The sequence below is a fragment of the Nuphar pumila genome, chromosome 5 (assembly GCF_984573655.1).
Source record: "Nuphar pumila chromosome 5, dmNupPumi1.hap1.1, whole genome shotgun sequence".
Classification (NCBI taxonomy): Eukaryota; Viridiplantae; Streptophyta; class Magnoliopsida; order Nymphaeales; family Nymphaeaceae; genus Nuphar; species Nuphar pumila.
Genome location: NC_143253.1, coordinates 124,711,324 through 124,720,807, shown reverse-complemented (window position 1 = coordinate 124,720,807; position 9,484 = coordinate 124,711,324). Strand labels below are relative to the sequence as shown.

At 37.6% G+C, this 9,484-nt stretch overlaps 1 protein-coding gene across 1 annotated transcript; it reads left to right on the top strand.

Annotated features, from left to right (window-relative positions):
* The first annotated feature begins 1,764 nt into the window (after window positions 1–1,764).
* LOC149838538 (serine/threonine-protein kinase PBL34-like) lies at window positions 1,765–9,280 on the top strand. The gene is made up of 6 exons (XM_090008263.1): window positions 1,765–1,858; window positions 2,764–3,101; window positions 3,211–3,346; window positions 5,595–5,728; window positions 5,806–5,929; window positions 8,021–9,280. The coding sequence occupies exons 1-6, from the start codon at window positions 1,765–1,767 to the stop codon at window positions 8,473–8,475; spliced, it is 1,281 nt and encodes a 426-aa protein (XP_089864389.1). The 3' UTR covers window positions 8,476–9,280.
* The last annotated feature ends 204 nt before the right edge of the window (window positions 9,281–9,484 follow it).

The window sequence follows — 9,484 nt, the reverse complement described above, 5'->3', positions numbered from 1 at the left end:
TCTGCCTGAAATGGGCCGACCCAGTTGAGACGAAAATGGTCTGAGTTTGGTAAGATACTCAAACCACCTGAATTCGTTAGTCGGATTCAGTAAAATAAAAGGGCCCGCTTAGTTTTTTTTTATAGGTAAAGGACCCACTTAGTTAATCAGGTCTGTTTCAAGATTTTTACATCCAAAACTGAAACCAACTCCAATTAGGATAAATAACTAATTTGTTTCATGTTAGATAAGAGGTTTGTTCATTTGGTTATGGATTAATTCAATTAGGCTAAATCGACTTATATCCAACCCCAATCTGACCAATGTCCGACCCGTTTACCCAGCTATTTTGCACCCGAGCAGATCCAATTATCGGGCCCAAGTACCATACACTGTGCTTGTGTTTTTATACATAACTTCACTGCACGCGTTAGTGATTTTGAGCCAGGATCAGGTGCCATCACATGGCATACTTTGAAGTGTGCCGCTGCACCTGATGCCCTCCATCTTTGGCTGACAGTCTTTCAGTTGTGGGGCCCAAAAACTGATGGAGGGCAGCCAGGTGCATAGACACACTCAAAGTGTGCCATGTGATGGCAAATCCAAATTTTTTATATTTGTGCATTTTTAAGCTAAATGTATGTGACGACAAAAAAATAAAAAATCAAAAGTTGTTTTTATGAAAATTGATGACATATATATATATATATATATATATATATATATATATATATATTATAATCCAAGAAAAAAAACTCAGCATTGGCTGGCCTCAATGGGAGCGCCACATTAACGTCGCTACCCTGACCCAAAAAAACCCTAATATGGGGTTTCATGTCAGGGGTGAGCGTGCCCACCCTGACCCATGAAAGAAGGAAGTGTCTGCCCTGATCTTTTTTGTGCCCCTCCCCAAGCCCTCTCTCTCTCTCTCTCTCTCTCTCTCTCTCTCTCTCTCAAGTTTGTTGTGCGGGTAAACTAGCAGCTTGGACTATTCGAGCCAAGCTCGTTAAGGCTACACCCCTGCTCTTTGTGAGCCAATCACGAGTTGCCTCGTCTTCTACAAAAAAAATAATATTTTTAAAGTTTGATAATATATAATATATATAATAAATATAAATATATGTTTAATACATGTAGAAAATATATATAATATGCATTTTATGTATATAATATATATTATATGTATAAATATATAATATAAAAGTATATATAAATCTATAATATTTTAAATGACTTATACGAGTCAAGCCAATCAAGAATGCCATGTGCGTGCTTGGCTGTTCAAGCCTTAGAATTTGTTCTCACCTTAGTCCAGATTCCTGGCCCTTACGTACAGCTTGCTTCGATCTTACGGCTAGGCATAGGTTTCACAAACTTGTGATGTGAGGCCCCTACCAGATGAGCGGAGCCCTTGTGGGATATTTATATAAAAATAGAACCGCACATGCACATCTTTTTATGCAAAAACTTGCGTTAAAAACGCAAGTATCGTGATAAAAATACGATTTTTTAAATTTGAATAAAAAGCTTTTGTGATATTTTTAAAATATCGCAATAAATTAACGTTTAAAATGGCAACAAGCGCGTGTTCACTGCAATCCAAAGCGTCGTTCTCTCCCGGGTTTCACCACCTCGCTACCTCATCGGAGAATTTTTCTCTCATTCAAAAAAAACAAAAAAAAACTCACTGAGAGATCAATGTTAAAACCGAGGAACCCACCCCCCAAATGGAGAAAAAGATGAAAAGTGACTGTTAGTGGAGACAGACCCACATGAAGTAAAATGATGGGGAAGGGATTCTCCCCCAATTCCTTTAGTGTAATCTGTGGTGATCATGTCATTGATGATGATCATCATTATGATAATCATGACAATGAAGGTGATGATGGTGCCTGCTATCTCCAAAGGAATAAAGAGAGGCAAAAGAAGGAAAGCAAAATCTTTAAGCATGCTTTCTCTCCCTTCCAAAAAGACTCGATCTTTGGCTCTTCTTTTTGGTTAATTCTTTTATTGGGGGCTTCTTCTTTGAGGTGGTCAAAGTGGGTTGTGAATGAATTTGAAAGGAAGAGGTGGGAGAGATGGAGAAGTGTGGCTGTTGGGCTGGCCTGAAGCATCACTTAAAAAGAGCAAGCAAATCTTCTTCTTCTAAAGATTCCCCTCACACCCTTCCCAGAACCAGCCTGATCTACGATGCAGGTCTCTCTCTCTCTCTCTCTCTCTCTCTCTCTCTCTCTCTCTCTCTCTCTCTCTCTCTCTCTCTCTCTCTCTCTCTCTCTCTCTCTCTCTCATTTGTATTTGTCACAGTTTAACTCTTAAAGGTCCTTGTGTTTTGTTAGTTTAGCTCTTAAATATCCTTGTTTTGGTGTCAAAAAGTGGTTTTATGGCTAAATTTAGCTGCTAGATTGTTTTAGTTCTGACTTGACAGTCTGGGACAATGGGTTGTTTGAGGAGTTTTTGTGCTGTTTATTTATGAGTAGTTTTATTTTTTTCAAATGTTTACAGTTCATCTGTTGTATATTGAATAAGTTTGGCTGTTGAGGTTGTTGAGTCATTTTTGGTGCTGAGGATCTCGTCTTGTTAGGTTTGACAAATGAATTGATTGAACCCATGGTCTGGATCATTCTAAATCATATGATACTGTGTAATATTTAGTATTGCTGCTTATGCTTCTTAGATGAAGCCCAACTGGAGTTTTAGGACCATGAATGCTTCATTTTGATCTTTTGTGCTTCTTATTAAATAACTATAAACTAAGGTGAATTGTTATACTTGATGGTTCATGAGTGTCTCTCTGGACTTTTTATGCGGCCAATGAAACCAGATACTTGAACGCCAGCAACAGAGAGCTCTCACTACCTCCAGAAGTTCTTGCCGCCGATGGCGTTGATGTACTGCAGGAAAAAAGAGCTCCAAGTCGTCTGCTTCAGTTCACTTTTCAAGAGCTCAAATCTGCTACTGGCAACTTCAGACCTGATAGCATTCTTGGGGAAGGAGGGTTTGGGTTTGTCTTTAAAGGATGGATAGAAGAGAATGGTACAGGCCCTGTGAAACCAGGTTCAGGTATTGCAGTTGCAGTGAAAAGCCTGAAACCAGATGGGCTACAAGGACACAGAGAATGGGTGGTGGGTAGCAGTTGTCTTCCTTTTGAGGAAGCCCATGCCATATATGGAATTTTGTGATATTTTGTTCTCCTTTATTCAGCAATATTCGTGTTCCCTTTTCTTAATGCAGGCTGAAGTCAACTTCCTTGGGCAGTTACACCACCCCAACCTTGTTAAACTCATCGGATACTGTATTGAAGATGATCAGCGATTGCTTGTATATGAGTTTATGGCCCGTGGAAGTCTTGAAAACCATCTCTTTCGAAGTAAGAAGATGGCTTCTTTTCTGTTATTATGTGATGCTCTAGTACATAACCTGAGAAAGATTGTCAACAAATGACTTTCTCTACAGTAACAATTGCTCACTTTTTTCAGTAAAAAATTGCCCCATTTGTTAATGTTCCAATTGGGTATTGCTAGAAAAGTGGGTAATGCTGATAAATCATGCCTCTATTGATAGTTCTTTTTAAATATAAGTGCATCTCAGTGATAGAGAACTGCATTCCGTCTTCATGAATGGAGTAGCTGCACTTGAAGCACCCAACTAGTGTTGTATGTTTTAATGTGTTTGAACAAGATAATAATTGCCTTTGTGCAGCCTTTGTGGTTTTAGGTTCATCCTAGCGCTGACATTCTGAGATAACCAGGATAGCAATGAAGATTTTGTTTTTAGTTTCTTATCCCAACTGTTCCCTTAAACAGATGCCATATTTGGGCAAACAATTTAGCCATGAGGATGATCAAATCTTCTATGATATGTTTATCATGTTTGTCCAACTTCAGGAAAAGTTTTTTTTTTCACTGTGATGCTGTAACAGAGCATTGCACAATCAATAGTATTTCATTTCCATCTGTTCACAGGTGCTGTTACTTTGAAGGGATACATCCATGTCAATAAAATCGTGCTGATAAGTTCCTGGACAGTGCCAGTGATTGTGCAAGGTTTTCTCTTTACATATTTTGTCTCCAGCGGCTGGTGGTGAAACTTAGACTGACGTGTCCGTTGAATATTCATTAACATGCATGCCTCTAGGACATCCCTTGATGTCAAGTATTAGCTTATAGTCTGTCACATAGGTGTGGGTGCAGATACGGGTGCAGATGCGGCGATGCTGTGCTTTAAAAAAACTTGAGTGCGAGGGTGCAGGAACTGGACTTGGTTAGGGTTAACTGCGGCGATCCAACATATATATATATATATATATATATATATATATATATATATATATATATATATATATATATATATATATATATTATTAACAGTTTTAAGTTAACACTGTATGTGTGCATTTATGTGTTTATATATATAATATAGATAAAACTGGACTTGGTTAGGGTTAACTGAATCTACTTTTAGACAGAAATGAACCTCAGTGTGGTTGACTTCACCTGACACAAAGGAAGCTGTGTCCAAGTGTGCGATGCGGGTGCGGTGCCCTGTTAGAAGAGTCCATGTTACATAGCAGTATCCTAAATTTTAGGACTAAATCAAAAGACTACAAAACCCCGTTTTGGGATGTTGGATAAGGTTGTCATGTGGAAAATTTTTGGGAAATTCCAAATATTGGATAGGCCTGATTGACTGTGTAAAGCAAAATAACATATTTATGGAGTTCAAAATCTCCATCGCACAAGCAAACGAAGTTTCCAGAATTATTTAGCATGGGTAGTTGAAATGTATGCCAGGGGCCTAAGGTATCAGAGAGTGAATATTTTTCTATATCCTCATATATTTTAGTGATACTGGTTCTCTGAACATTTTTCATGCATTAGCTTTCCGCTTGTCAAGAAGTTTCAACTGTTGAGACTGTTAAAACCAGTTACTAGAATTGCTTATGCTACAAGGGAACCACGATCCCAGGAAGTAGAATCAGATTTGGTTAGGAATTGCTATGCCAATTCCCATGATATGGGAATCCCGATTCTCATTAGATGGGATCATCTGCATCCTGATTCGAATATGAAAAGCATGAAAAAGAGAATTTATGAATAGTGTCAAAATAACATTGTGATATTTTGATTTTTTATAATATCATGATATTTTTTGTTATTTGAAAATCCTTTTAAATATGATATTTCCAAAATGCCACTCATATCAGTGGCTAAGATTTATATGTGATTTTTTTTGTGTCTTGGGACATCCAACATTCTCTCTTTCTCGATTGCTGTCACTATGTCCTATTCTAGTTGCTACTGCTGCAGATGACTAGGTCAAGTTCACTCAACTGAAAAGATCCTCTTTGTTCATCCAGTGCTTTTAAATTTGAATCTTTTGTTTGTTTCATTAATATTCCTAGTCTTTTGCCATCTAAAGCTACAGGACTCAGTGTTGACAAATCAAACATTCTTCTTTTCCCACTTTTAGAGCTCTGGAACTGCAATGCAACCAACTTCCATGTAACAGCAAATCATGGATATGTTCGATCCAGCATTATATTTAAATGTAGTAACAATGATATGAATTTTTCCTGCCTATTGACAGAGTTTTATAATTTATGGAACTTTTTGCAGGGTCTCTACCTCTTTCATGGTCCAGCAGGTTAAAGGTAGCCATTGGTGCAGCTAGAGGCCTTGCCTTTCTCCATGGAGGTGCTGAACCCGTCATCTATCGGGATTTCAAGACGTCCAACATTCTGTTAGATTCAGTATGTATCTTGTTTTTAAAGATTGCAACTACTAAACATGGTTCTGCTTTCTAAAATATGTGAACCACTCTGTGCAGGAGTACAATGCAAAACTGTCTGACTTCGGACTGGCAAAAGCTGGGCCTCAGGGGGACAAAACACATGTTTCTACAAGAGTTGTTGGCACATATGGTTATGCTGCACCTGAGTATGTGATGACAGGTAGGCATGCACATCCTGGATTGTTCAAAATAGAGTGCAAGAACTAAGCAAGGCATCTATGGCCCTTATATTGCAACATTGAACGGATTTCATAGTAGGCGGTTGATCCTTGTATTACTTGCAAGTTTTTTAATGGTTAGGTTCTTACAGAAAAACAAAGTAAGCATTTGTTATTCATGGCAGCTATTGGCTTATAAATCTTGTCAGTTAAAATTTTGCACAGAGATTGTTCTTATAATGATTTGTATAGCTAGTTGTTGTTTGTGAATTACTGAGGTTATCTTAACTAATCAACTCTCTGTAGGTTTCAAGAAATAGTGTTCTTGATTGGCAAGTTTGGCCTAAATGTCCTCTCACCTTCACAAGTTCTTGGGCATATTCAAGAGGCTAATAGCAGCATGCATAATCAATCTACATTAGATGAATTACAATCTCCACTGTAAATATCTCTGGTTTTGCAAAATATTGAAGTAGTTTTTTTTAATATTTTCAAAAAACATGTAGAAATTTCCACAAATTTTAGGGTATCACCAGAGTTTATATGAGATCATTGTGAACCATGCTGATACTTTTCTTTCTTCTAACTTGAAGCAAATGAATATCAAAAACGTCTTGTTTGTTCTTTTTTTCTTTTTTGCCAAAAATTTTACCGAGATTTTCCCCTGCCAAAGTGGCCAAAATTCTTTCAAATGCCTCCTCAGATCTTCCCATAGCAGGAGATCTCCAAGATGACATTTGCGACACTAATTAGAAACAAATGGGTGCTTTTACAATCAAAATTTTCTCAACCAGATATTATGTTTCGTCTGTTAGAGTCTGGATCTCGTAGTTGGTTGCAAGCTTTATTCCCTTTATTCAAATTTTGTAGTGGACATTTCTATAATTGAACTCTTTCCAAGAAAGATGCATATGCAAGATGTTTTGCTTACCCTTTTATATAAACTAATGGTAAGTTTGCAGCTCTCCAGTGGTGAGCAAGTAGCTTGTGAAGCATTATTAATTCTCCCATGAGAAAGTGATTCATAGACAAATGCCAAACTTTCATACAAAACCATCCACTTTCATTGGCGGGAGACTGTTTCATAGCTTTTGCGGATTCTCTGTCAAGATGTCATGGACCGAGCATGTTAATGTTGTATTATGAACAACTTATGAACCATTAAAGGCCATGAGCCTACTGCACTGGCAGTGTCCAGCATCCTATGAAGCCAGTAAAATTGACCTCCCAATTAATCTTCTTAGAAGCATGTCCTCTAGCTTTCTCTTTTATGTGTTTATATGTGCATCCACGTGTGGTTATAAAACATTGAGTTTTTTACTGCTTCACCTTTAGTACTTGACTGGCAATAAGTAAATATTGACAAATATGAGAAACATTCAATAAAATTAATATTCAAAACCCCTTGCCAAAATGTCATCAAATGTGTACCAGATTCTATTACAAGATACAGTTTTCCATTGATGGTTCATAACACAAAAAGTAATAATATTGCTGGTCCATCAGGTATATTATGGTCTTTGTTCAAACTTCTTATTTTTCTGTGTCTCTCTAAATTAATTGGCCATAGGCGGGTCATGAATCTGGCATTTACCTTAATCTTCTCAAGTACCATTACCATAGGAAGACTGCTACTTTTTGATCGAGCAAACCTTGTCAAAGTGGGAATAGTTGTGCAGTGAAGACACATTATGAAGCTCCATTATGGCAGTAATGTTGAACAAGTTAGGCATGCATGATTTCTCTCTTCTATCAGTTTGTGAAACTCCTAGCAAAAAGAAGCTTGGATTGTATAAGTCATTTCCTAATCTCAATTACCTGTTGAATCCTCAACTATAGTTCCCATCATCTTTTGTTCATAGACTGGTGTTGTTGTGAACAGTAAAACCTTTGAAATGTTCATCATTATGCTCTTACCCTGCTCAGCTTTAATGTATTTTTGGGCCCATAGAATTTCATTAGATATTTTAGTTTCTTGCTTGAGTTCATGTTCATGGATGCCTCTCTTGTCAATCATATAGATGAAAATTTTCCTTTTTGAGATGTATAATGGTTAAGCTAATCTTCGCTCTGCAATTTCTGTGTTTGTTCAGGGCATTTGACATCAAAGAATGATGTTTACAGTTTTGGTGTTGTGTTGCTGGAGATCCTAACTGGTCGAAGATCGGTGGACAAGAAACGGCCAAGTAGGGAGCAAAATTTAGTGGCATGGGCTCGTCCATATTTAGGCGATAAAAGAAAGCTACACCTGCTAGTTGACCCACGTTTGGAGCTCAATTATTCTGTAAGAGGTGTCCAAAAGGTTGCTCAGTTAGCTTACCATTGCCTCAACAGGGATCCAAAATCCCGGCCATCCGTGGATGAGATTGTCAAGTGTTTAATTCCATTGCAAGATCTCAATGACCTGGCATGCTTGTCATTCCGCAGCCAGTCATCTCAGCAGAGTTGGTGCAGGCAGAAAACAGATGGTAGCCAGCAGGTTTCTTACATACAAGCAAGAGATGTCAAAAGCTCTGCAGTCCACACTGGTAAGCATGATGGGAGATAGATCAACTGTATATTAGTCACAGGAAAATATTTCTGAATCAAAATTTAAGACATTGTTTCAAAAACACTGGTTCCATACTTCTAGTGCAGCGCTGTGACATGAGAAAAATGAATTATCAGATGGGCCACTGGGAAAAATGGAGGACTAATATCTACCCTCTGTTGGGCGTCAGATATATGTATCTATACTAGTGTTCTTGTTTTTGAGAGATCCTGCAGTATAAGGGCTTCATTGAGATGCGTTATCCAAGCTTTCATCTATGGTTCTATACTTGGGCACAGGGACCATGTATGCAGTTAAAACACAAAATTGGAGGAAACTGTACAATTTTAAGTATGCCTCAGAGCTTTCTATCTTGATTGGTATAAAGTATATCAGATGTTTTTTTTCTTCATTTTCTATATTTGAAATCAAAATGTATATCTTGAGCTTTAGAACGATTTACATTCCAACAGATGTCGTAGTAAGATGCTGGCTCTGTTGTGGTTAGGAGAAAACTTGATTGCAAAATTTCGTTTTTATAGTCTTTCCAATGCCACCAGTTGAATGCCTTGTGGTTTTCTACTTTATGATCAATAGACTTTGCCTGTTGCATGCTTAGTCTTTTAAAACTCTGCTGTATTAGTCAAGCATGTAACGTCAGAACACTCCTGCTGTGACAATGGAAAATATAGTTTCCTTTGGTTGGTTCCTTTTTTCTTTTTGGACAGAATAATTTCCTTACTTTCCTTGTTTGATAAAGATTCTTTTCTTCTTTTTTGACAGAATAATATCCTTAGTTTCCTTATTTGATAAAGAGCTCACTTTTTACGCAGCATCGCTGCTCACTCCTGCCCATCTCACTGTTTATCGTGGTGGGTGGTACCCAGCCGGTAACCTCTCAAGAATTAAAAAAAATAAGATAAGAAAAGGTGGAAGACTTCCATTTTTCTTCCCCTGCAATAATTGGAGAGAGAGAGACCTAAATTGGGAGAACTTATGATTCATGGCCTCTAATATGTAGAGAGAG

What these genes read in the sequence shown, in the direction of transcription:
- LOC149838538 (XM_090008263.1), top strand. Translation starts at nt 1,765, where the DNA reads ATGGGGAAGGGATTCTCCCCCAATTCCTTTAGTGTAATCTGTGGTGAT. An exon ending in TGAAAACCATCTCTTTCGAA is followed by an intron (nt 3,347 to 5,594) that starts GTAAGAAGATGG and finishes AACTTTTTGCAG; the next exon opens with GGTCTCTACCTCTTTCATGG. An exon ending in CCAACATTCTGTTAGATTCA is followed by an intron (nt 5,729 to 5,805) that starts GTATGTATCTTG and finishes CACTCTGTGCAG; the next exon opens with GAGTACAATGCAAAACTGTC.